General features: G+C 48.1%; 1 protein-coding gene across 2 annotated transcripts in view; it reads left to right on the forward strand.

The window, feature by feature from the left end:
• Nucleotides 1–25,300, forward strand: part of GALNT17 (polypeptide N-acetylgalactosaminyltransferase 17) — a 257,661-nt gene extending 232,361 nt beyond the window's left edge. The window contains exons 7-11 of one of the 2 annotated variants that reach the window (XM_071448252.1): nucleotides 6,714–6,899; nucleotides 10,753–10,890; nucleotides 12,911–13,006; nucleotides 20,315–20,482; nucleotides 22,729–25,300. In XM_071448252.1, coding sequence (XP_071304353.1) covers nucleotides 6,714–6,899; nucleotides 10,753–10,890; nucleotides 12,911–13,006; nucleotides 20,315–20,482; nucleotides 22,729–22,857 — 717 coding nt within the window. In that variant the 3' untranslated portion in view covers nucleotides 22,858–25,300. The remainder of the gene's footprint in view (nucleotides 1–6,713; nucleotides 6,900–10,752; nucleotides 10,891–12,910; nucleotides 13,007–20,314; nucleotides 20,483–22,728) is intronic. The other variant, XM_071448253.1, reaches the window with a different exon arrangement.
• The last annotated feature ends 1,508 nt before the right edge of the window (nucleotides 25,301–26,808 follow it).

The following is a 26,808-nucleotide window of genomic DNA, read 5'->3' on the forward strand; positions in this document are numbered from 1 at the left end:
CTGTGTTCATGGGCTGTTATTCCATCCCAGCAGGCATTTTAACACAAGCACACTGATATCAGCTATTGCTCTACCATGTCTAAGCTTAATTAACAACAGAAATAAAAACTGTATCTTCATAACAAAGTTACTTTAACATCACACATAGAGAATCCATTTTCCCATTTGCAAAAAGCCAATGTTATAATGTGTATCCATAACAAATCCAGTGGCATTCCTTAGCAGGAAGGTGCTCTGTGTGTTAAAGGGCTTTGCTGGGATCAGAGGCTGCTCAGCTGGGACACAAATGTCCCCAAGGACCCTCCTGCCCCAGGCTGGGTGCCCCGGGGTGAAGTCAGGGCTGGCCCATCAGGGCAGTGCCTGCCCTCCTGCTGGGGGCTTGGCATGCACTGGGCCCTTCTGGCTGTGGCCTGTGGCAGCAGGAGAAGGAATTCTGTGCCCTTGAGCTGTTTAAGGGCTGAGGCCTCGCTCTGAGCTTGTGGGGCAGGCACAGCTCCAGAGCCATGGGGCATTCACTCGGGCTCAGCTCCCTCTCTTCACCTGCATTTGGGGGCAGAAATTCCCTGTGGGGCCACGTGGGAACAAACAGCTCCTGATCCTGGGACAGATTCCAGTGTGACTTGGCCATTCCTGCGTCAGGGTCTCTGGCTGGTCAGAGTGATCCTGAGAAAGGTTAAAAAGTCTCTTTTCCCAGCCTGGCCCTTGAAGAAGCAGTCAGGGCTCTTCATTTCTCGGTCTCAAGGTTGTTCATTGTTTCTTATCTATAAAATTCTTTCTCCTGCCCCACTGAGGTCCATCCAGCAGGACAGTTCCAGGCACTCTGCCTGCCCCAGGGCAGGGTTATGTCTTTATACTAAAAACTACCTGTACAATATTTACCATAACTTCCCAATACCTATCACCTATGTTAGACAGTGAGCTTCTACTCTAAACCAATCCAACAGTACCACCATCACAGCAGAAGATGGAGGCCAAGAAGAAGAAGAAGGAGAAAGGCTGGACACACCCAGTTCCCTCCATCTTGCCCCCTGAACTCCCATATCAGAAACCCCAAAATCTACTTTTCCACCTCGTGATAACTTCACTATTTTTCTACCTAAACTCTTGTGGCTTGCAGATCTTCATCTAAGGTTGGTAATTTGCTCCAGGGGTCATAATCAAACCCACAGGTGTTCTGGGCTCTGTGCCAGGGTCTCTGAGCCCCCTGGCAGGGTCTGGGCTGCTCAGGACAGCCAGAGGGATGTGCTGGGTTCCCACATTCCTGGGTCACAGCTCTCTCTGCTTCTGTTGTTCCCAGTAGAAATATTTATAAATACTTTATAAAAACAAGAGTTTTAAAAATTTATAGTGACAGTTCAGGCTCTGTTTAGGAGGTAGATGCATGGTCTTTCCTTGGATAATTCCTGAATTAAGTTTGTATTGATCTCTCTGGACCAGGCTGTGGATGTGCCCTTTGCTCAGTGCCCAGCTCTCTGCCTCACCCAGGTTATCCCAATGTGGGAATTTCCAGGTGGATTGTACAGATTTTCCTGAAATGTGAGGAAGCTGACATGAATTATTTAACTGAAGCTCAGAAGGGTAACAGTGCAATGGTGTGAATCAGGGTGGGCTGCTGGAAAATCACATTAATTATTATTTTAGTAGTTTCAAAAGAATTATTCTGATTTTAAATCAGGACAAAACCTAACAAATCCCAAAAAGTGCAAAACCAAGAGATGCTGGGGAATCACTCTGGACTGGAAGATTTATTCAGTGTAGTGGTTGAGCCCAGAAGCCTTGGGAGCACCTAAGGGCAGAGCTCCTTCCTCTGTTCCACCAAGATGTTGAGAAATTAAAGAACTGAGCAGGCAAGAAACACAGGCAGTTTCTGCCTTAGGAATATTCCTTTAAAAATATATCTGTTTTTCTGTGGGGTTGCCTTGTTCAGCTCTGATTTGCTTTGCCTGTGGCAAACCTTGAGTGGACCTTGTTGAGTTGGCTGGGGTGGGAGAAGGGGAGGCACAGGCAGGTCCCTGTCTGAGAGACCAGCTCTGAACCCTCTCTGGGGCATGAAATTGTCTTTAAAGTGTTCTGAGAGGTCAAATGACAGAGCAGGGGTACAATGGGATCTTTTCTGCACGTTTGTGCAGCAGCTGATACAACAGGCTCGGTGTGAAAAACAGCAATTTGTTTTTTTTAAATTTTAAAAGTTTAATGATAATAAGATGGTTATAAAAATAGCAATAATAATAATTTGAACAATTTGGATTAGGACAATATGAGACAATAAAAACAAAGAGTTATGGACAGTCCAGGTACCTTTTTCTGGGCAAAATAAGCCTGAAAAAGGACCCACATTAACAAAGGATTAACCCTTAAAAGCAACAGCCTGTTGCATATTCATATATCTCATACATGATGCAGAAATTCCATTCAAACACAGGATTCTGGCTGGGCACTGTCAGCTTCTTCCTCTGAATCCTGAGGTGTCTTTAGGGCTGAGCAGGCAGGAAGAAGTTCATTTTTTCTGATAAGGGAGGAATAAATTCTCTTTCTCTGAAAGATTCAGGTGTCCTGTGGCTGCTATCTCAGTGTGAGTCCTTTCTTTATAAAAACATCTTACATAGCATAGTTTCTATTTTAACATTATGTTATAACCTAAAACTATATTTAACACACTACTTAAGAGAATTAATACAGCATCACTTTCTAACATAACACATACAATATTCATTTGAATATTTGCAAAAAGCCAATCATAAAATAGGCATTTTTCACACTCAGGTTTTTTGTTGTGCAGCAATCCAGGAGGGAGCAGCCTGAGGAGCAGGGGTATCCCACGGGAAGGTGTCCCCTGGCTGTGCCACCCCTCTCTGTGATCTAAGGGTCTCCTCCAGCCAGGTCTCATAAGCTTTTGGAGATTTATATCACACCCAAAATAGCTCAGCTACCTTGGAAGGCATAAAATCAGCAGGATGGCTTCTGTGGTAGTGTTGGAAACAGAAAAGTTTTAATAAAAGGCAAAAACCCAAAACTTTACAGAGAAAACTCGAGGCAGGTGCAAGAGGTTCTTGCTCCTGGTAAAACATCTCACAAAAGGGATGAGTTTAATGTTCTCTTCTTTTTCTAGTAAATTGCTTAGACAGGGCTTTTTGGCTCCTGTCCAAATAAATAAAAGACACTTCATAAGACCTGGGGGACTTCACCTCAAACTTAAATTTGAGGTATCTTTTTACCTAATTGAGGAGAGAAACTTCTGGGCTTTTTTTCCTTTTTAAGGAGACAAAGGATAGTTTGGTCACTCCACCAACAAGGAGCACATTCCTACATCTCTGCTGTGCCTTGTGCCCACCCTGGAGGGGCCAAAGCCACCCCTGGCAGGTGACACCGGGCACTGCTCCAGGCTGGGGACTCCTGGAAGGGGGAATCCAGCAGGCTCCATGAGAATTAGGGCCCACAGGTGGGAGGAGAGGTGGTGAGCCTGGAAGGGATCCCAGAAACGCTGGGTGTGACCGTGTTCACAGGGGTTCCAGGATGAGGGAAGAGATGAGGATCTGACTCTTCCCTCATGTTTCACAAGGCTGATTTATTATTTTATGATATATATTACATTAAAACTATACTAAAAGAATAGAAGAAAAGGTTTCATCAGAAGGCTAGCTGAGAGTAGAATAGGAAAGAATAACAACAAAGGCTCTGGCTTGGACAGAGAGTCTGAGCCAGCTGGACTGTGATTGGCCATTAATTAGAAACAACCACATGAGACCAATCCCAGATGCACCTGTTGCATTCCACAGCAGCAGATAACCATTGGTTACATTTTGTTCCTGAGGCCTCTCAGCTTCTCAGGAGGAAAGATCCTAAGGAAAGGGATTTTCCATAAAAGATGTCTGTGACAGCTGGGTGTTCCAGTAATTGTGCAGAATGATCATACAGAGCAGCCTGCTTGGAATGTGGCTTTGGAGGGACTGCCCAGGGCCTGCAGTCCTGTCTGGAAGGTAAATAACTTATTGCTGGTGACAAACAGGCAGGTATGGCAAGTCTTCCTGCAAATCCCCTGTGTGGGAGATCAAAAGAGGATCTTACAGGATTTTATTAACTTGTAACCTGTGATTTAAGGGAATTTGAAGCAGCACGTGAAAGAACAATAATGAACAAACATTTTCAAGTGGGAGAAATCTGTCCCTGCCATATGTTTCACTGACTCATCCCTTCTGCAGGAGGGGATCTGGAATTGTTTGAGCTATTCCAGTCACTGATGCTTTTTATTTGGGGGGAAATGCAGCACTGGATCCTTCACCAGATGAGCAGAGACCTGATCCCTCTAAAGCTTTGGGCACAGGTTAATCCAAGGGTGGTTTGGTTTGGAAGGGACATAAAGATCCTGCAGTTGCAACCCCACAAATGCCCCTGTGTGTGTCAGTGCTGGGCAGAAGCCACACCTGGCTGTGGGCTGTGCTGCCAGGATGAGACAGGGGATAACATGGAGAGCTCAGAACTCCTTTCTCTCCCTGCCCTGGTGTCCTAGGGTGACGTTGTGATGCTTGTATCCCCATTTGTGTGTTCTGTTTATTATGTTCTGTGCCTTCAAGACTGGCTCTGAGGAGTGAAGTTGTGTTTTGTTTTTGTGAAAAATGCCAATCACTTGTTTTTAAAATTTTAAAAGTTTAATAGTAATAAAATTATTATAAAAATAGTAATATAATTAGAGTAATAATAATTTGAACAATTGAGATTAGGACAATACGAGACAATAGAAACAAAGAGTTACAGACAGTCTGGGTACCTTTTTCTGGGCAAAATAAGCCTAAAATAGGACCCATATTAACAGAGGATTAACCCTTAAAAGCAACAGCCTGTTGCATATTCATACACCTCATCCATGATGCAGAAATTCCATTCAAACACAGGATTCTGGCTGGGCAGTGTCAGCTTCTTCCTCTGAGTCCTGACTGCATCTTCAGTGCTGAGCAAGGCAGGACAAAGTTCATTTCTTCTGATAATGGAGCAATGAATTCTCTTTGTCTGAAAGATTCAAGTGTCCTGTGGCTGCTATCTGGTGCAAGTACCTCACTCCTTTCTTAAAAAAATATCCCACATACATAGTCCCTATTTTAACTACAAAAGTTACCTTTTAACTACAAAACTCCATTTACCATGCTACTAAAATGTTCATACAGCACTACTAACCAATACAACATAATACCTACAGTAAATATCTGTGTGGAGCCATATCATCTGTACTTTTCACAGTTTTGTTCTCAGCCTGCTCCCCCACGGCTGGCAGGACACACACACAGGGCAGTGCATGGTGCTGCTTTTGCTTTTTGCTTTGCTCTTGCTTCTGCTTTGCTCTTGCTCCTGCTCATTAGTTAGTTTAGCTGAGCAGTCCAAATTTTCCCTGGACTGTTTCTCCTTTCCCTTTTTTGGAACCACTCGAACCTGCTCCGCACTGGGACCTGGGAACACCGAGAGTTTGCCCCTTGTGGCTGCAGCAGCTGCCCCAGCACAGGAGGGACTGAGAACAGAGCGAGCACCCCCAGAGAGACTTTCTGAATTTGTCATCTTTTTCAGAGTGGTGACAGAGTGTTGTTTGCAGAATCTCTGCTGGCCACAGTGACTCTGAGATACATACAAGCTTCTTTTTCCCAGCCTGGCCTTCAAAGAAGGAGTCAGGATTATTTTGTTCTTGTTCTCTACGTTGTTTATAATTTTTTATCTATACCATTCTTTCTCTGACCCACCTCAGGTCTCTCTGGAAGGTTGGGTTGTGGCACAGTGGCTGTTCTTGGGATGGTGTTATCTTTTTATACTAAAAACTATGTGTACATTATTTACCATAACTTCCCAATACCTATCACCTATGTTAGACAGTGAGCTTCTACTCTAAACCAATCTAAAAGTGCCACCATCACAGCAGAAGATGGAGGCCAAGAAGAAGGAGAAAGACTGGATGTCACCTCGGTTTTTTAAGATTTTCTAAGCTTTCTGATGTTGATATTCTTGTACTGAACTTTCTCACACACTTTCTGTAAATAACTCATTGTTTTGCATTCCTTTATGGAAGAAGAGAAAGTTGATAAACTGTTGGTTTGACCAGTGTCGTTGGAGAGGTGGCACTGTCACCCTCCAATCCACTGTCACTTTTAGAAAACTGTAAATGCTAGAGTCAGAACATAAACTTCTTTTTTCCTTCACCTTGAATACAGCGGTGTGTGCTTGTGTTTTTTCGTGTCCTACAGTGACAACTGGACACACCCAGATTCCTCCATCTTGCCTCCTGAACCCCTATTCTAAAAACTCCAAAGATCTCTTTTTCACACTGTGATAAACTAACTATTATTCTACTTAAACTGTCTTGACTTGTAATTCTTCATATAAAGGTTGGTCATTGTTTTCCATGGGTCAAGGTCAAAGGCACAGGGGTCTCAGGCTCTGTGCCAAGGTTTCTGAGCTCCCTGGCAGGGTCTCAAGTCCTCCAGGGCAGCCAGAGGAATGTCCTGGGTTCTGACATGTTGTCATCTGGTATTGTTCATTTTGTGTGATGGGGGTGCTGTGCCTGTTAAATATTAAGAGGTTCTTTCCCTTTGTCTCCGAGGAATCCTTCCTGGGGGAGGGGCTGTGTGGGTTTGCTTTCTGCAGGGGCTCCCTTTTGGAGGTTTTCTCCCAGATTTGCCCTAAAGCAGGACAGCTGTGTGCTGCCCGTGCTGAGGGCTGTGGTGGCTGTGTTGCAGGTGTGGCTGTGTGGGGGCAGCATGGAGGTGCTGCCCTGCTCCAGGGTGGCGCACATCGAGCGCAAGAAGAAGCCCTACAACAACAACATCGGCTTCTACACCAAGCGCAACGCGCTGCGCGTGGCCGAGGTCTGGATGGACGACTACAAGTGGCACGTCTACATCGCCTGGAACCTGCCCCTGGAGGTACAGCCTGCCCTCGAGGGCCCCTGCTGCTTAAAACCTGAATTCTGGAGCAGTTCCTGTCCCTAAGCTCAGCCCTGTCCCCCAGGTGTCAGTCCCAGCAGAGCTCCCACAATCCTGCTTCACAATCATCCTAGTTTATTCCCCCTTGTGGCCGCCCTAGAGAATAAACTACTCAAACTCTAATGAACTCTAATAGTTTATAAAAACATTGGTCTTGTAAGCCAAAGATTGAAGACTAAACCCCTTCTTAGAGTTACCCCACCATCCTATCTCAGGAAGAAAGGATTCAAACCCTCATCTCCAATGCCCAAAGCTGGCATTTTTCACTAAACTACTTCCTGACCCTTCCATTAAAACAGCCCCAAACAGCGGCTTTGAGGGAGAGGCTCCACCAGCTGCAGGCTGGGCAGGGATTCCTGCTGTTCCCACGGCCTTTCTAGTATGGTTCTAAGAATTAAACCTGGACTGTGGTGTTTATCACCCCTCTGAGTGTTTACCCAGCGTGAGGGGATGTCCTGACACTGCTCTGCAGGTGGAGCCTGGCTGCAGACAGATTATTGATGGCAGTCAGCACTGTGAGTGTGACCATGTTCACAGGGGTCCCAGGATGAGGGAAGAGACAAGGATCTGACTCCATGTTTCAGAAGGCTGATTTATTATTTTATGATATATATTACATTAAAACTATACTAAAAGAATAGAAGAAAGGATTTCTTCAGAAGGCTGGCTAAGAATAGAAAAAGAAGGAATGATAACAAAGGTTTGTGGCTCAGACAGAGTCCAAGCCAGCTGACTGTGATTGGCCATTAATTAGAAACAAGCACATGAGCCCAATCCCAGATGCACCTGTTGCATTCCACAGCAGCAGATAACCATTGGTTACATTTTGTTCCTGAGGCCTCTCAGCTTCTCAGGAGGAAAAAAATCCTTAGGAAAGGATTTTTCATAAAAGATGTCTGTGACACTGTGAGTGCCTCAGGTTTATTCCCGTGTCACTCCCAGCCCAGCTCAGGTTCCCAGCCCATGGACACTGATCCCTCCCAGAGCTCCCCAGGAGCTGGGGCTGTTTGTTTTCCCAGTGCTGGAAAGTTTAAAGGTAAAGGATTGGAGGTTGGTGGCTCACAGAAGGAATTCCCTTCCTCTTAAACCTTCTCCTTAAAGAGCTTTGATGGTTCCTTTGATTTCTGCCCAGAAATGATCAGGTTTTCTTGGATCTGACATGTTAATTTTGGTGTAAATCCTGGCACCTCACAGCTTGGTGAATCTTTGGGAAACCATGAGGTGCCACGAGGTGAGCATGTCCAGGGACACATCCTGCACAGGGATCACTCCCTGCACTTCTGGGAAAGCTCCACAGGCTCCAGGAGGGATTTCTGCAGGTCCAAGGCTGCTGCTGGGGCTCTGGCCTCCCTGCAGGCTGTGTCTTGGAAGCCAAGAGCATCTCCTGGTTCCTGGCTCCAAACCCTGTCTGGAGCAGCCCTGGCAGGATCAATGCCCCTTCCTGCACTGGCACTGCCAGGGAGGAGCAGGGATGTGGGCATGGGGAGGCAGGGATGCCCCTGGCTCATGGGTGGGATGAGCAGGTGAACGAGCACTGGGGGCTTCCCAGTTTCCCTGGGAGGTCAGACTGGTGCCACAAGTGTCCAGCCACCCCCTGGTGCTAAAAATGAACACAAAATATTCCTCAAAGAGCTGCTGAGCCCTGGAGCTGCTGAGGGAGCACCCCCAGCTGGTGTCTGCTGCAGGTCTCTGGGAAAACAGGGAAGCACAAAACCCTGAGCTGCTGCTGCAGCTTGCTGAGCAAAGGGGCTGCTGGGCATTTGGGGCACAGCAACCACAGCTTTGGGCTAAATTCCATGGGGAACAGCCTGGGAAGGGCCTGGAGCTGCAGGTTTGTGGGCCTGGGGGAATACAGGAATAGAGAGGAAAGGAAAGGAAAGGAAAGGAAAGGAAAGGAAAGGAAAGGAAAGGAAAGGAAAGGAAAGGAAAGGAAAGGAAAGGAAAGGAAAGGAAAGGAAAGGAAAAAGGGGAAAGGAAAGGAAAAAGGGGAAAGGAAAGGAAAAAGGGGAAAGGAAAGGAAAAAGGGGAAAGGAAAGGAAAGGAAAAAGGGGAAAGGAAAGGAAAAAGGGGAAAGGAAAGGAAAGGAAAAAGGGGAAAGGAAAGGAAAAAGGGGAAAGGAAAGGGGAAAGGTGCTTTCCCAGGGAGCTGCAGGAGGGCTCTGGCTCTGACAGGCACCACTCCAGGGGCTGGGAGAGGGGGAGCTGCCTCCAGGACTGAGGGAATTTGGGGATCTTAAAAAGAGGCTTCAAGATCCAAATGCTCATGGGCATGGATAAGAAATCCTGATCCTTGGGTTGATTCCTTTTTAGAGGTGAGGCATCATCCTCCTGCTCAGGAAGAGATTGGGAGCATTGCAGAAAGGATTAAAATGCATCCTGTGGAGCTTGGAAAAGGCAGCATCACATGGATCAGCACTGGGGGTGGGAACAGGCCTGGGTGACCCAAAATCAACTTGAGATTTTTATGTAGGTATTCCCAATAGGTCTGGGCTCCCCAAAATCCATTTGAGTTTTTACACTGGTCTTTTCCCAATCAAATCAAGATTTAATTTGAGGGAAGCCTTGTTGGGTGGGGCAGGTTTTAGGGCTGTGCACTGGATTATTTTGGGATACCAGGGCACAGCCCTGCCCTGCTCATCCCAGGTGCTGCCTGGCTGCTCTGAGCCCCATCTCCCCCACCCAGATCTCAGCCTGTCCTGCCTCCCTCCACTGAATCATCTTTATTTTTACCTCTCAGCTACCAGGGGCACACTGAAACTGGCGCCGCTTCTAAAGCAGAGTGAATAATTCATTAGGAGATCATTACAAGCATTGTAATGGAAAATTGCTTTCCCAGTTGTGTTTAATGATCTCTGGGAAAGACGAGAGCAGGAGCTGGAGCAGAGTGGGAGCCCAGGCAGTGCAGGAAGAAGGGGCTGCTGTGCCTCCTTTGGCTTCCCTGCTGCATTAGCCCCAGATGCCAGGGTGGAACAAGGGGGGAGCCCTCCAGCCCTGCTCCAGCTCCTGCTGGGTTATTCCAGGGCCAGCTGTGTCTGCAGAGCACTGGGGCTCTCCAGGGAGACCATTCCACCCTGGAATTGCCCAAACTGCCAAGAGCTTTTGCTGAGCTTCAGCCTCAGCTTTTCTTCTCATGCAATTTTTATCCTTTATTCTCAGCTGTCTGCCTCTGCTACATTTGAATCTTGAACCTTTCTCTCTTTCCTTCATTCTTTTCCCATTGATTTTACACCTTTTACCCCTCCCTTCCTCTGGGCTGTGTCTCAGTGGGGTCAGGGAAGGGTTTGGTGCTCAGTGCCCAGCCAGGGTTTGCATTTCCATCTTTTAAATCCTGATATCCACTTGCTGCTAAACCTGTGCCTCAGAACCCAAACAGGAGGAGAAATCTTTTAAAAATACCTTCTTTAAAAGTACAGATCAGTCTTTGTCAGATGTATCCAAACCCAGGAGAATTGGAAGAAGATTCCCCAGTTTCACTGCACTTCCAACCTTCCTCCAAACCTTTTCTTCTCCCTTTGGCTCCTCTTTTGTAAATTATCCCTGAGGGCCTGTCCAGCATCAGCCCATGGCCATTGCAAGGGGCCTCAAAACCCAGCAGAGCAGTTGGTGTCCCCCTCTGGAAGCCACATCTTCCTTCTGATGGTTTCAGCCCTGGACATCCCAGAATTCCTGGAATTATTCAATCACAGGCAGTTTCCAGGCAGTTTGAAAAGGATCTCAAAGCTCAGGGAAATACTTTCATTGTAGCTTTTTTTGGAAGTGTGACCATTCAGTGATGTCCTGTTGTTGTTTTTCAGAATCCAGGGATTGACATTGGGGATGTTTCTGAGAGAAAAGCCTTGAGGAAGAGCCTGAAGTGTAAAAATTTCCAGTGGTACCTGGACCATGTTTATCCAGAAATGAGGAGATACAACAACACCATTGCTTATGGAGAGGTAATTTAGTCCCTTAGCTCAGCCTGCTAATATTTACACTCCCTGATGAGAAACAGCCTCAAAGGAGAAGAGTCTGAATTAAAACTGACTTTTTCTATGTAATTATCTAAATTTGCATAAATCTGCTCCCAGTTTCTTCTAAAAACCAGTTTGGGGATTTGTTGCTGATCTTGAAGACTGGATAAAGTAGAAGATGTTAATACATCATTTAGTGAATTGACAGAAATTATCCATATTTCCCATTGACTCCATGGATTAAGCAGCTGTATTTGTATTTTTAATGCACAGGCATCTCCTAAAACCCTGTGACTTGAACTCAGCCTAATTCTTGACAAGGTCTCTGGAGGATTCAGTGCCTTGTCACAACAGCTTAGGGACAAGATAAAATAAAGGGACTTAATTCAATCTCTGCTGGCTTTGAAACCATTCTGGGATTATAGAAAGAGTCATTTATGGGAACTAATAACAAATACTCTTCTGCAATGGAATTGATGGAGTGGTGGCCCTTGGAGCAGGCTCCTCGAAGCCTGGGCACACCAGATGGGTTATTCACTTTTATTCATCTTAGGAAAGATTTGTTATCAAAGGTACTTAAGGCCTTCAAGCTAAAACCTCCCAAAAAATTATATTTTCATAGAAAATGAAATTTTGGAATGGTTTGGGGTGGAAAAAAAGCCCAGCTGGAACAAGGATGTGATGATTCCAAGGTGATCCTTTTTCTAGTTGGAATTTTTTCCCTGCCTTGTTGAGCACTCTGAGGTTTCACTGAAATCTGAGGGGTTCTGCATTGATTTCAGGCAGCCTAAACCTGGGTTTGTCCCCACCCCCCATGCCCAAACACAGAGCCAGCTGTGGCCAGGGACCCTGCTCCTTGGAATGGGGATTATGATACAAAACCAATCATCATTAGCCTTGGATTTAAAGAAAGGTTCAGTGCTCTGCAAGTTTTCCTTGCCTGATTATTCCTGGTGACACAGCAGTGAGAGCCAGAGAGGGCTGAGCATCCATTTCCTGCTTCTCTCTGATCAGAGAGGGCGTTAACCCTGCCCCTTTTGCGCCATAACTTTGCACTTCTTCTGCCATAATTCAGCCACTTTTTGTGCCATAATTCTGCCCATTTTCTGCCATAACTCTACCCTTTTTCTGCCATAATTCTATCATTTTTTGTCCTTTAACTCTGCCCTTTTCCTGCCATAACTCTGCCCCATCTGTGCCTTAACTCTGCCTTTTTCTTGCCATAATTTGCCAGTTTTTGTGCCATAACTCTGCCCTTTTACTGCTATAACTCTGCTCCTTTTACGCCTTAATTCTGCCCCTTTTGTACCACAACTTTGCCCCTTTTCTGCCATAACTCTGCCCTGTCTGTGCCAAACCTCTGCCCCATCTGTGTCATAATTCTGCCATTTTTTTGTGCCTTAACTCTGCCCTTTTTCTGCCACAATTCTGCCATTTTTGTCCCTTTTCTCCACCCTTTTACTGCCGTAACACTGCCCCTTTTGTGCCAATACCTCTGCCCTTTTTGTGGTATAATTCTGCCCATTTTCTGCCATAACTCTACCTGTTTTCTGCCATAATTCTGCCATTTTTTGTGCCTTATCTCTGCCCTTTTCCTGCCATAACTCTGCCCCATCTGTGCCATAACTCTGCCCTTTTCCTGCCATAATTCTGCCAATTTTTGTGCCATAACCCTCCCCTTTCTCTGCCATAATTCTGCCATTTTGGTCCCTTATCTCTGTCCCTTTTGTGCCATAACTTCACCCCTTTTAGTGCCATAATTCTGCCATTTTTGTGCCTTATCTCTGCCCTTTTCCTGCCATAACTCTGCCCTTTTTCTGCCACAATTCTGACAATTTTTGTGCCATAACTGCCCTGTCTGTGCCATAACTCTGCCCTTTTTCTGCCATAATTCTGCCGGGTTTTGTGCCATAACTCTGCCCTTTTTCTGCCATAATTCTGCCATTTTTTGTGCCATAACTCTGCCCTTTTCCTGCCATAACTCTGCCCCTTTTTCCCCTGGCAGCTGCGGAACAACAAGGCCAAGGACGTGTGCCTGGACCAGGGCCCGCAGGAGAACCACACAGCGATCCTGTACCCGTGCCATGGCTGGGGCCCTCAGGTGAGGCTGTGTCTTAGTTTGGAAAGACAGGAGTCTGCTAAGGAAGGCAGGAGCCTCCCCTGAAATGGAGAATGTAAACCCTCCCCACCCCTCTGAATTGCTATAAATTTTTACATTAAGGGGCTGTTAGGGAAAAATATTGGAGCAGGAAATAACAGTTCTTTAATAGGGAAGAAAAAAATAAAAGGATAAAATAAACAATGCAGTACACTAGAACAACACTGACAGAGTCAGAACCCAACCTGACACCCTGTGGGTCAGGCTGTTGGCAGCAGAACCATTGGAATTGTGGCTCAGCCCTCCTGCAGTGCCAGGGCTGGTTTTGCTGGAGCAGGGATCCTGGAGAAAGGTGCAGTCTCTTCCTCTGAAGATGCAGTGGAAGAAGAGGCAGCTGCTGTTCCTCTGGGGAATCCAGTGCAGAAGCCGCGCTGGTGTTCCAGAATCTCCAGATTATATCCAGGTAGGAATGCTTGGCTCCTCCCTCTGGGCTCACATCTCCCAATGGGATGCTGTAGTTCTTATCAGCCATGCAGGGACATTCAATAGCTGTTATCAGCAGATGTCCCCTCCCTCCCGAGGGAGGTGTGAATGTGGTCACTCAGAGAGAGAGATAAGGCAAACTGCCCACTTGACAAAGGTAATCTGCCCTACAGATGGTAATGGAAAACATCTTGCATTGCAGTCTGGAACAGGCTGGCACTGCCTTTGCTCTCCAGGGTTAAAAACACCTCGGGTCTGTAGGAATGTGCTTTTTGTTGAAGGAGTGGTAAAACTATCTTTTGTCTCCTTAAAAAGCTCAGAAATTTCTCTTTTTGATTGGATGAAAAAGGCACTTCATAGGCTCAGGGGACTTCACCTCAAACTTAAGGATAGCTAATTGGACAGAAGCTAAAAAGTCTTGCTTAGGCAATTTACTAGAAAAAGAAGTGAATAAAGAAACTAATCACTTTTGTAAGGTGTTTTACTAAGAGCAAGAACTTCTAGCACCTAACTTGTTTTTTTCTCTGTTTGTTATTTTGCCTTTTATTAAACTTTTTTGTTTTTAACACTGCAACAGAAGCCATCCTACTGATCTTTATGCCTCCAAGGGTAGCTGAGCTATCTTGAGTGTGTCATAGACCTCTGAGACCTAACTTAAAGAAGTTCCTATAACATGGGTATCACAGGGGATTTTCCCAGCTGCTCCTGCAGTGTTTTCTGGATTCCCATCATCCTGCCAGAGCTGCAAGGAAAAGCCTTGAAAGAAATTGGAAACCTTTGTAAATTGAAAATGTTGGAAAGTTGGGATTTTTGCAATTTGAAACAAAAAAAAAATTGAAATTTGTAGTTTAAAATAAAATCTTCCAGACAAAGGTAAATAGCAATAATCATGGACACAATCTGAGAGTTTCCTTCCCAAGGCCAGGTTGGATGGGAGTTGGTTGGAAGGCTGGAATAAAATGATCTTTAAGGTCCCTTCCAACCCAACCCATTGTGGGATTACTTCTCTTCCACCAGCAGAATAAACCGAGACTAATGGGGTAAAGAAAACAATTAGTGCTGTGGTAATGAGCCATTTCAGCTTGGCTGGAATTTGTTTTCTAGCACTCCTTTTGCCTCTCCAAAAGCTTTGGAGCATCTGGAGCCCAGCAGGCTCAAGGAGATTCATTTTCAGCTAAAAAAATGTGCAGTTCAAGGAATGGGAAAGCATAAAAATCCTGTTCTCACTCCACAGTCAGCCTGGACTAAGGGATCCCAGAGCTCACCTGAGCTGGGAACTGGAGGAGCTGGGAACCAGCTGTGGGGTGGAGGAAATCCCACTTTGGGTCACCCTGGCCTTAAACAGAGATCAGTCCCTGGGGTTGGTGGAGTCCCTGCTGAACAGAACCTGCCCTTGCACAAAAACCCCATTTTTCTCTTAAATGGCACCAAGTGCCTTTTGCACTTTGTGGCCGGAAATCTGAGCCTGTAAGTGCATTATTGTGTGAGAAACTGGATTGGGCTGTCATTGCCTGCTCACCCTGAGCTTCAGGATGAGTGGCTGAGAACAGGTTATTCATTTTTCCCTCACTGTTATTGGGATGAAGCTTAACAATGTTTTCTTTCCCTACTTAAGTTCTGAAGTCAGATTTTGCTGGCTGCCTGGAGCTTGCCCATTTCATCCTTCCTGGCCTTCCCTCTCCTCATTGTCCCTTCCCTCTTCAGCTGAGAGCCAGTTCTTGGCAGTTCCTTTGTTTCCTGATACATCCAATTAGTGAAACTCCTGGAAAATGCTGGTTTTCAGCAGCTATCTGTGAGTGCAGAAGCTTTGAAATGGCCTTTGTGGCACCATGAAGGAAATTGGACTTTCCCTACAACTGTTTAATTAATGGGCTGCAGGTTGTAATTTATGGCTGGGAATGGAGTTAGAAGTAATGGAAGCTCTGGTTTGTATATATATATGTATATGTTTAAATTTTATTTATTTGTATGTCTATGAAACCCTTCAATGAGTTGTTGAGCTCCTTTAGAGTTGCTCACATCCCAAAGCACAAGTGGTGTCCCAAAATCCCCCCTTCTCTCCTTGACCCTGGGGCCCATCCCAGACATTCTGACACCCCAGACATTCCTTATTTCAGAATAAATAAATTATTTTACTGCCAGCCTTGGCAGCAGTGAGAGAGGGGCAGGTGTGGGGTCCCTGCTGGCACTGTCACCTCCCAGGACAGGGGGACTGTGGTGTCTCCTGCTCCTGCCACACCAGAGGTGCTGGGATCTCCTTGGAAGCTCTCCCTCTCCCTAAATCCAGTCCCAGCCCAGCCCTGTGGCTGTGGGTGCCCAGCCCAGCTTGGGAGAGAGGGAATGTTGGCTCTGCCAGGAGGGATTTGGGCCTTTTTGGACACTTTGTGTCCCATCCCCAATTCCTGCTCTCTCCTGTGACTGCCCATGGATTTGAGCTCAGCCTAGCTGCAGTTCAGGATGGTGGCTCTGAATGCAGCTGAGATCTTCCTTTACTCACTCATCCCTCACTGAGTAAAATTTTGGGGATTTTTCCTCTTCTTTTCCCCTCAGCTTTCTGTTCTCTCTGCTTCCATTCACTTCCAGGTCAAATAGTTATGAGACTCCATCATCATCCTTTTATCCTGTAATTATATTGAGGCTGCTGATGGGTTTTTTTCCTGCTTGATGGCTTCATCTTTGAAGCAATCCCTCATGGAAGCACCTTGCTGTAATGATGTATTACACTAATAATGCAGCCATAGCTCATTGCAGTGACACAGCTATGGTGATATATTAAGGTGATAGAAAGCACTATAATGCTATAAAACTTAAGATAATGTTCACCCAGCAGAGCATTTCATTTAATTATAGGATAAAATATGTTTTGCCCATTTAAGCAGCAGAAGTTGAGGACAAAGCCATCAATACTGAGCTCATGGGGGACACGGCAGGAGCAGGGGTGACGAAACAGCACCCTTTAATCAGATTAAATTGTGGTAAAAGGCAAATCCTGAACATTTTACTGATGGCTGCTAATTGATGTTCTGCTCAGAGCAGAAGGGAAGCTAAACAACCCGAAATTATTTTCCAATAGAGTCAATGAAGGTCATCAAGGTTTTTATTTCCCAGGTGCTGGGATGTCTAATTAACTTTCTGCCATCCCTGAGATGCAGCCAGCCAGAAATCACAACCACAGGAGATGGATTGGAGATGCAGCTTTGCCAAGGGAATCAGCCCCAGCCCTGGGACAGCTGAGGGAGCTGGGCAGGGGCTCAGCCTGGAGCAAAGGAGGCTCAGGGGGGCCCTTGTGGCTCTGCACAGCTCCTGACAGGAGGGGACAGCCGGGGGGGCCGGGCTCTGCTCCAGGGAACAGGGACAGGAGCAGAGGGAACGGCCTCAGGCTGGGCCTGGGGAGCCTCAGGGGGGACATCAGCAGGAATTTCCCCATGGAAAGGGGGGTCAGGCACTGGAAGTAGAGTCTCCATCTGTGACTGTGTTCACAGGGGCCTTAGGATGAGGGAAGAGACGAGGATCTGACTCCATGTTTCAGAAGGCTGATTTATTATTTTATTTCATCAGAAGGCTGGCTAAGAATAGAAAAGGAATGGAATGATAACAAAGGTTTGTGTCTCTGACAGAGAGTCCAATCCAGCTGACTGTGATTGGCCATTAATTAGAAACAACCACATGAGCCCAATCCCAGATGCACCTGTTGCATTCCACAGCAGCAGATAACCCTTGGTTACATTTTGTTCCTGAGGCCTCTCAGCTTCTCCGGAGGAAAAATCCTAAGGAAAGGGGTTTTCATAAAAGATGTTTGTGACATCCAACCCTGGAGGTGTCCAAGGAAGGGCTGGAGGTGGCACTCAGAGCTCTGGGACAAGGTGGGGATCAGGCACAGCTGGGACTCAATGGGCTGGGAGGGATTTTCTGGCCCCAGTGATGCTGGGATTGCCCCCAGGGACAGCTGGAGGTGGGGAGTGGCCAGGTGCAGTTTCCTGGGTGAGGTTTTATGGAAGGATGTTCCAGGGGCTGGGGCTGTCACTCAGTGCCTCTGCCTGGGGATGTGGCTTTGGGCCACCCAGACTGGTGAAGGGGTTAAAGACCTCCTCAGTTTGAGCCACTTTGAAATGCTTGGCTTGGAATAGTTCTAAACTATTTTCCTTTGTGGTCTTTCCCTTGTTTCTTGTCCTGTTCCAGGCTGAGTTGGGGTCCCTGGCAAACTCTGGAGAGGAGCAGAGTAACAAAAGAGGAATTAGGGCTTTGAATTAACCTGTCCTGTGAGGAGAGGCTGGGAGAGCTGGGGGTGCTCCCCTGGAGAGGAGAAGCTCCAGGGAGAGCTCAGAGCCCTGCCAGGGCCTGAAGGGGCTCCAGGAGAGCTGGAGAGGGACTGGGGACAAGGGATGGAGGGACAGGACCCAGGGAATGGCTCCCAGTGCCAGAGGGCAGGGCTGGATGGGATATTGGGAATGAGGAATTGTTCCCTGGGAGGGTGGGCAGGCCCTGGCACAGGGTGCCCAGAGCAGCTGGGGCTGCCCCTGCATCCCTGGCAGTGCCCAAGGCCAGGCTGGACATTGGGAGCAGCCTGGGACAGTGGGAGGTGTCCCTGCCATGGCAGGGGTGGCACTGGATGGGCTTTGAGGTCCTTTCCAACCCAAACCACTCTGGGGTTCTGTGATCAGGGTTTGGGCTGCCCCTGACCCCTCCTGTGGGGAGCACTTGGTGAATGAACATCAGGGAGATGTGAGGAGCTCAGGGCCTGCTCTGGTACACAACATTTTCACTCTGGGTGTAAATCCAGCAGCATTTGGGAGCAGAGCCAGGCCCACCCGAGGGATCTGGGCACCCTGACTGCATCTGGGCTCATGAGCTGCAGCCTGACCCTGTTACATTGTTTTAACTTGATTTCAGTGTTTAATTATTACAGCCCAGATAACCCAAACTCCCAGTGGGATTTACTGCCTGTTCCCTGGCATCTGGGTCACAGATATGCTCAGTTAATTAACGTGCTGAATCCTCCTTATTTGTCTGTTGGATAATGGCCTGATTCATAATTTAAATAAGCAGCTGTGGAGATCTTTCCCTTGAACTATAAAAGGCAGGACACTGGTGTTCCTTTCTCCTCACTCCAGAATTTCAGTGTGTTTAGGGAAATATTGTGGTGGCATTCCATGAAATGGAGGAGTCCTTTGTATGCCCAGTGTCCCCAGGGCCATCACCCCAGCCCAGGGCTCCCATCCTGACCCCCTGGCAGAATGGTCTGAATTGGAGGCACCTTAAATCCCATCCAGTGCCAGCCCTGCCGTGGCAGGGACCCCTCCCACTGTCCCAGGCTGCTCCAAGCCCCAGTGTCCAACCTGGCCAACCCTGGCCTCCCTGGGCAGTTGGATCCCATGGGAATGGCCGGGGTGGCTGCAATCCTGGGCCTTTCCTGAGGGCAGATCCAGGCTCCCATCCCAGTTCCTGTGACCATGTTCACAGGGGTCTTATGCTGAAGGAAGAGATGAGGATCTGACTCCATATTTCAGAAGGCTTGATTTATTATTTTATGTTATATATTACATTAAAACTATACTAAAAGAATAGAAGAAAAGGTTTCATCGCAGAAGGCTGGCTAAACTAAGAATAGAAAAAGAAAGAATGATAACAAAGGTTTGTGGCTCAGACAGAGAGTCTGAGCCAGCTGACTGTGATTGGCCATTAATTAGAAACAACCACATGAGACCAATCCCAGATGCACCTGTTGCATTCCACAGCAGCAGATAACCATTGGTTACATTTTGTTTCTGAGGCCTCTCAGCTTCTCAGGAGGAAAAAAATCCTAAGGAAAGGATTTTCATAAAAAGATGTCTGACAGTTCTGGCCCCTTTTGGCTGGTGCTGCTGCCTGGTTGGAGCCCTGCAGGCTGTGCCAGGCACCCAGAGGCACCAGCCCAGCCAAGGCTGGCTCATCCAGCAGGGCTCCAGCTGGAGTCCAGGGAAAACCATCCATTGCCCCATCCCACAGCATTCCAGAGGCTGCAGGAGTCTGCTCCAGGAGGGGTTTAATGCTTGGAATTATTCCCACCCCCTTCCTGTGTCTCAATTCCTCACCTGCATCTGGAAAAAGCCAAACGCAAGCAGGGATAAAAGGCTGCAGAAAGTTGGGATTTATTCCTTCCAAAAACCAAACCGAAGCAGGGATAAAAGGCTGCAGAAAGTTGGGATTTATTCCTTCCAAAAGCCAAACCCAAGTAGGGATAAAAGGCTGCAGAAAGTTGGGATTTATTCCTTCCAGCTCTGCTTTCCCTGTGCATCCCCATAGAACGTTCCCAGGGGTTCTGGGTTGTCCTGGCCCTCTGTGCTGGTGCTCTGGGTGCTGAGGGCCTGGACTCCTTTGGAAAGGATGGAATATCAACCAGAGCTTTCCTTGTGTTCCTGGGACAGGACCTGGGGCAGATGGGCACTTGTGGCTTTATTTCTACCACGTGTGAGTCTCCCCCAGCTGATCCCAGCTGTGTGGGGCTGGCTCAGAACTGCTGCTCCCTCTGGCCAGCTCTCCAAGAGGTGCCCCATTCCCTGCTGGAGCAGCCTGGCAGCATTTACTGACAGGGAATTTCTGCTTTCCCACACAACTCCAAGCTCTCCCAAAGGGCTGGGGAGGTTTGCACCAGGAGCCTGGACAGACCTGCCTGGCAAGTGTGGAAACTGAGGAGCTTGGGAGAGGAAAATGTTCCCAAACCCTAAAGGAGCTGAGTTTGAAGGATGGGGTGTTCTGCTGTTCCTTGTGGCCAGCTCTCCGAGAGGTGCCACATTCCCTGCTGGAGCAGCCTGGCAGCATTTCCTGACAGGGCTTTCTGTGTGTCCCCAGCTGGCTCGGTACACCAGGGAGGGCTTCCTGCACCTGGGGGCCCTGGGCACCACCACGCTGCTGCCCGACACGCGCTGCCTGGTGGACACGGGCAAGAGCCGCTTCCCGCAGCTGCTGGACTGTGACAAGGTCAAGAGCAGCCTCCACAAGCGCTGGAGCTTCATCCAGGTGTGTCTGGGGCTGCCCTGGGTGTCCCCACCTCTGCATGGGAAAAGGTGACCCCCAGCAAGGGGAGGAAATCCCCTGGATATCAGAAATCTAATTAATTATTTTATTCTATTACTCTATTAATTTTTATTATATTATGAATTTAATTTGTTATTAATTTTACTTCTTATTTATTTAATTAATTTTACTTATTATTTAATTTTACTTCTTATTTATTTAATTAATTTATTATTATTTTATTTAAATTATTATTCATTTAATTTTACTTATTATTAAATTTATTATTATTTTTACTTCTTATTTATTATTTATAATACGTAAAATTAATTATAATTTAATTAATAATATAATAAAAATAATAGAGTAATATAATAAAATAATAAGTTTATTATATTCTATTTTTTATTTTTATTATTATATTAGTATTATTTATTATGATGATTTTTTATTATTCTATTATGGGGAGTATATAATATATATTATAATATATCTATTATATGTAATATAATATAATATAATATATATAATTATATTAACTGTAATAATATAATATATATTATATAATATATTGTAGAATAATATAATAATTAATATATTATTCTATCATGTATTATAGAATAATATAATAATTAATATATTATTCTATATTATATTACACTACATCTAAACTGAATCTGTACACACACTCAACTGCACTCATCTCGTGGCTGTCAGCCCACAGTCCTGACACACACCTGGATTCAATTGGTCAGTGAATCAAAACACTCACACCAGAAACCAGTTACCAATTCCCTTCAGGTAAACAACCTTCCCCAATGCATTCCACTTGTGGACAACACAGGAGCAGCAATTGAGATAAGAATTCTTTTTTCTCTCTCTGAGGTTCCTCACTGCCATTTCCAGAAATATCCTTGGGAAGTTGTGCCTTGCTTTTCTCTGTGAGGAGAAACGTGGCCACACCTCTGCTGTGTCCCAAGGCCTGGCTGGGACACAGCCCCAGGGATGGGGTGGGACAAAGGGGAAATGGTGCCATGACACAGTGAATTCCAGGTCCTGGGGCAGAGGGAGGAGCTTAAGAGGGATCAGGGCAACATTTCAGGACAATTTCTAATCAAAGTTTTCCTTTCTGGTAGTAGAAGGGTGGATCTGGTTATGTCTGATCTGCCAATGACTTCCAGATTCATTTGTTTCTTGTGGATGAAGAGTGAAATTCATTTTGTCCCAAAGCAGAGTGTAAATAACTGTAAATAACACTTTTGTCCCAAAGCAGAGTGTAAATAACTGCCTTGGTTTGAACAGCCAGGTGTCTCCTAAGGAAGGCAGGAGCCTCCCCTGAAATGGGAAATGTAAACCCCCTCCCTCTGAATTATTATAATTTTGAAATTAAGCGGCCCTCAGGCAAACATGTGGGAGTAGGAATAACAGTTCTTTATTAGGGAAGAAAATAAAAACAAAATTTAAAAATGCAGTAATACAAAGCAACCCTGCCAGAGTCAGAGCAGTCCCTGTCCCCTGTGTGTCAGGGGGTGGCACAGCCCCATCCCATGGGGGCTCAGCCCTCCTGCAGTGCCAGCTGTGGCTCTGCTGGAGCAGGGATCCTGCACAAGGGGGGAGTTTTCCTCTGCAGCTCCAGGGCTGCTGCAGATGGGCCTGGGCTCCCTCTGGCCATGCAGGGCAGCAGAAGCTGCTCCTCTGGCAATGCCCTGGGCAAAGGCTGCTGGGCTGTGCCAGGCTCACATTGGATCCAGGTAGGAATGCTTGGCTCCTGCCCTGGGCAATGCAGCATCTCCCCATGGGATGCTGGAATTGGATCAGCCCTGCAGGGACACTCAGTGGCCATGGACAGCAGAGATCTCCTGCAGGGAGGATTGGCTGGGGGAGAGATCAAGAAAACTGCCCCAAGAACAGCAGAGAACTGCCCCAGCTCTGACACATGGGGACAGAACACACACACATCTCACAGCCCAGGCCAATGATACAGCTTTTACAGAAGGGTCCCAGTTCCCATCAGCTGTGGGATTTAAAGGTCACACGTGTCCCTTGGGTGCTGTCAGGGACAGGGGATGCTCACTCCATTTATTTGGGGAATTATTTTATTGTTTGCATTGCCTTCCCACCCAGCTGAGTGCCCCTTCCAGCAGTAATACCCAGGGCTGCCCTCCTGGTGCTGCTTTGCTTCCCAGGCAATTAACAACAGGCAATTAATATCTTCCTTTTTCCATCTTTTCCCATCTCCCCACCTGCAGAACGGAGCCATCCTGAACAAGGGCACGGGGCGGTGCCTGGAGGTGGAGAACAGGGGCATGGCTGGCATTGACCTGATCCTCCGCAGCTGCACAGGGCAGAGGTGGACAATTAAAAACTTCATCAAGTAGAGGCTGGAGGAGTCAGGGAGTCTGACTTGAGCCACGGCTGAGGGGACTGATCTGCCTGGACTCCTTTGGAAAGGATGGAATATCAACCAGAGCTTTCCTTGTGTTCCTGGGACAGGACCTGGGGCAGATGGGCACTTGTGGCTTTATTTCTACCACGTGTGAGTCTCCCCCAGCTGATCCCAGCTGTGTGGGGCTGGCTCAGAACTGCTGCTCCCTCTGGCCAGCTCTCCAAGAGGTGCCCCATTCCCTGCTGGAGCAGCCTGGCAGCATTTACTGACAGGGAATTTCTGCTTTCCCACACAACTCCAAGCTCTCCCAAAGGGCTGGGGAGGTTTGCACCAGGAGCCTGGACAGACCTGCCTGGCAAGTGTGGAAACTGAGGAGCTTGGGAGAGGAAAATGTTCCCAAACCCTAAAGGAGCCGAGTTTGAAGGATGGGGTGTTTTGCTGGGTCCTTGTTCCCTTTTCCCTTTCCTGTCCCTGCATCCAGCAACCCCTTCCCTCAGTTTTGGAGAAGCAAAACACCCCCCAGCAGCTCCCAGGGATCTTTCCAACTCTTAATCACAGAAGTTACCCAAAACAATGGAATGGAATAAACCCCCTGACCTCCCCTTGCCCCTCTCCATCACCCACACGCTGCTGGCCAAGCAGCCCCTCCCTCCATGGAGAGCCCAAAGGGATCCCTGGGATGTCTGCCTGCCCTTCTGGGTGACAGCAGGAATGTTCTCTGAGGCTTGGACACCCCTGTCCTGCCTGCTCAGGCCTGGCCAAGGTCCCCCAGAGTCACTGCAGCCCTTCCTGGGCCGTGGAAGGGACAGGGAGGGAGGCCAAGGCCCCAGGAAATGGCAGCTTGGCTGAAATTCTTGGCCCTGAGGCCACTTCAGGCTTGTTGCTCTGGTGGAGGGATCTTACCTGATTTATTTTTGGCTCTCAGTAATCCTGGCTGCCAAATCCACCTGGGAGTCCTCTGCTTGGGGCCTGGAGAAGGGAAACAGGATCCTGCAGCATTGCTGTACGTGGGTGGGCACAGGCTTTGCTCAGCAGGGAGGAGAAACCAGCCCATCTCCTGCCCTTCTCCCAGAATAATCCTCTTTGTGGCTGCCCTCTGGCTAGGGTGCACTCAAATAGATTAATATATGAGATGGATGTGTAAATATGTTTCCCAAGCTGGGATGTGCACAGAGTCCTTTGCTGCAGAGCACTCATGCCTGTCTTCCATTTGCATCAGGATGAAGCTCCCTGGATGTTTAACGAGCTGAATTTCCAATGCCATGCAGCAGGTTTATAACTGATGTTTTAGTAATTTATTGAACAGAAGCAGATCTATTTCATTGTTCCTTCTACAGCAACTAGCATCACCTAGGACTGATTGTTCATTTAGGCTTTACAAGGCTCCCTCAACCACTGGGGCTGTCTCTGATTTTCCCCCTGCCTTCCTTAATGAAGTAAAACCTCTTAGTTGTCCTGACCTGCAGAGTAGAGAGTCAATGTAGAATTTTGCTCTCTTTTTCGCTGTTGCATCATCCCTTGTGTAATAAATTTGAGCACTTCCAAACCCAAAATGACCACAACTGTGTGGATGCATGAGCCAGCTCCCCCTGCCTTTGTTGCTGCCTTCTAAGAGAAGCAATTTCCTGGTGACTCCAGGACACCCTGAGGGCTTTGAGACCCCACAGCTCTGGTCCAGCTGGTAAAACTCCCTTAAACTGAGCAAATACTGGGGGGAGAGACTGTGTGGGTCAGGATAAGCAGCCAGACAGCCCCTGGGTGTTGCCTGTGCTGAAATTCAGCCCAGCTCGAGCCCTGCCAGTGCCCAGGGTGGCAGCAGATGGCTTTTGTCACATGTCACAGTGCTGGGGTCCCGCAGGGCTGGATGGGATGTGTGGCTGCTCCTGGGCTCCATCCTGGCTGTGCTGAGCCCCTGGCCAGGAGGGCCTGGCTCTGTCCAGTCCCTGGCTCTGTGCAGTCCCTGCCTGTCCCCAGCTCCTGGTGCCACTGCAGTCCCCCTGCCAGGTGGCACAGGACACCCAGGGACAGCACAAGGATCCTGCTGCAGCTGAGCCCTGGGATCCCTTGGAATGCTCAGGCTCACACCTGCCTTTCCTTCGTGCTCCAGAAGGAAAAGCAGCCCCTGAGCCAGCAGCAGGAAGGGAAGGTGGAGATGAACCCTGGGCTCCAGGACCCTCGGCTGGGGCAGAGCCCCGGGGAGGTGTTGGCCCCTTCTCCCTGCTCCAGCTTCCAAACCACTGGAAACAGGAGGAGAATCAGGCTGAAAAGTGGGAATTTCCTCTGCTGTTCTGTCCTGACACCGTTGGTGAATGCAGGGTGACCCCGGGAGAAATCTGAGGTCTGGGTCTCGTTGTTGCATCTCGCTTATCTCTAATCATCTGTTAATTGCTTTAAGAAGTGATCTCCAAGTGATTCTTATTAAATATCTGGTTTGAGCCTTGCCTCTTGAGTGATTTTCAAAAGATTCTCTGCTGCTGAGATACAGAGGCAGTCATTCCTCTGCATTTAATAGAAAACTGCTGCTGTTTTAATAAAGCTTCCATTTTTAAAAGAAATGGAAATGAAGGAGAGATCAAGAGAGATGGTGGGCACAGATTAACTCCCATCCCATCCATCCCTGCTGCTGCCACCCCCAGGATAACAGTTTCACCCCACAAGCTGGAAGGAGATGTGATGTGGCCAATAAAGCATCACCTGCATTCCCCAGCCCAGGCTGGCTGTCCCTAAATGTTCCTGGTGTCACCTGGAGCTCTCCTTGAACCCATTCCTTCCACCCAGGTTCTCCTGAGCACTGGGCTGGTGCTTTCCTGGGTCAGGGAAGGGTCTCTGTGGGGGCACCAGGGACCAAAGGGAGCTGGGGCACAGCAGGTGAGGGCAGCCAGGTGGGTGTCACCGGGGCAGGGGCACAGCCAGCCCCTGCTGGGATGGCACAGGATGGAAACCTGAGCCCTGGTGGGGAGCATTTCCCACCCAGGGGCAAGATCCATGTTGGAAAATGGTTCAATTTGCTTCAGAGCAGATGGAATCATGGAATCCCAGAATGGTTTGGGTTGGGAGGGACCTCAAAGCCCATCCAGTGCCTTTCCACTGTCCCAGGCTGCTCCCAGCCCTGTCCAGCCTGGCCTTGGGCACTGCCAGGGATCCAGGGGCAGCCCCAGCTGCTCTGGGCACCCTGTGCCAGGGCCTGTTCACCCTGCCAGGGAACAATTCCTCATTCCCAATGTCCCATCCATCCCTGCCCTCTGGCACTGGGAGCCATTCCCTGTGTCCTGTCCCTCCATCCCTTGTCCAAAGTCTCTCTCCAGCTCTCCTGGAGCTCCTTCAGGCCCTGCAAGGCCACACTGAGGTGACCCCAAAGCTTCTCCTGTCCAGGTGAGCATTCCCAGCTGTGCCAGCCTTTCCTCCCAGCAGAGCTGCTCCATCCCTCTGCCCATCCTGGAGCCTCCTCTGGGCTCCTCCAGCAGCTCCAGCTCCTGCCTGTGCTGGGCCCAGGCTGGGGCAGCTCTGCAGGTGGGGTCTCACCTGGGCACAGGGGCAGAATCCCAATCCCTGCCCTGCTGCCCACACTGGGATCAGCCCAGGGCTGGGGGTTCAGGGCTGGGCCATGGCCAGTGTCACCCACAGCAACCCCAGGGCCCTCTCCCAGGGCTGCTCCAGCTGCTCATCCCAGCCTGGATGGATCCCAGGGGCTGCCCCAGCTTGAACTGGGCCTTGTTAAACTTCCTGAGATTCCCAAGGGCCACTCCTGGAGCTGTCCAGGTCCCTCTGGATGGCCCTGTCCTCCAGGGGTGTCACCGCACCCTCAGCTCAGTGCCACCTGCTGAGGGTGCCCTTGATCCCTTCGTGTGCCATTGATGAGGATATTTAAATACCACTGGCCCCAAATCTGACCCTGAGGACACCACTGATGTCCTGCAGGACTCTGAGCCATTGACCATGACTC

This window comes from Agelaius tricolor, unplaced genomic scaffold, assembly GCF_023055355.1.
Source record: "Agelaius tricolor isolate 1412-34295 unplaced genomic scaffold, bAgeTri1.0.p SCAF_25, whole genome shotgun sequence".
Classification (NCBI taxonomy): Eukaryota; Metazoa; Chordata; class Aves; order Passeriformes; family Icteridae; genus Agelaius; species Agelaius tricolor.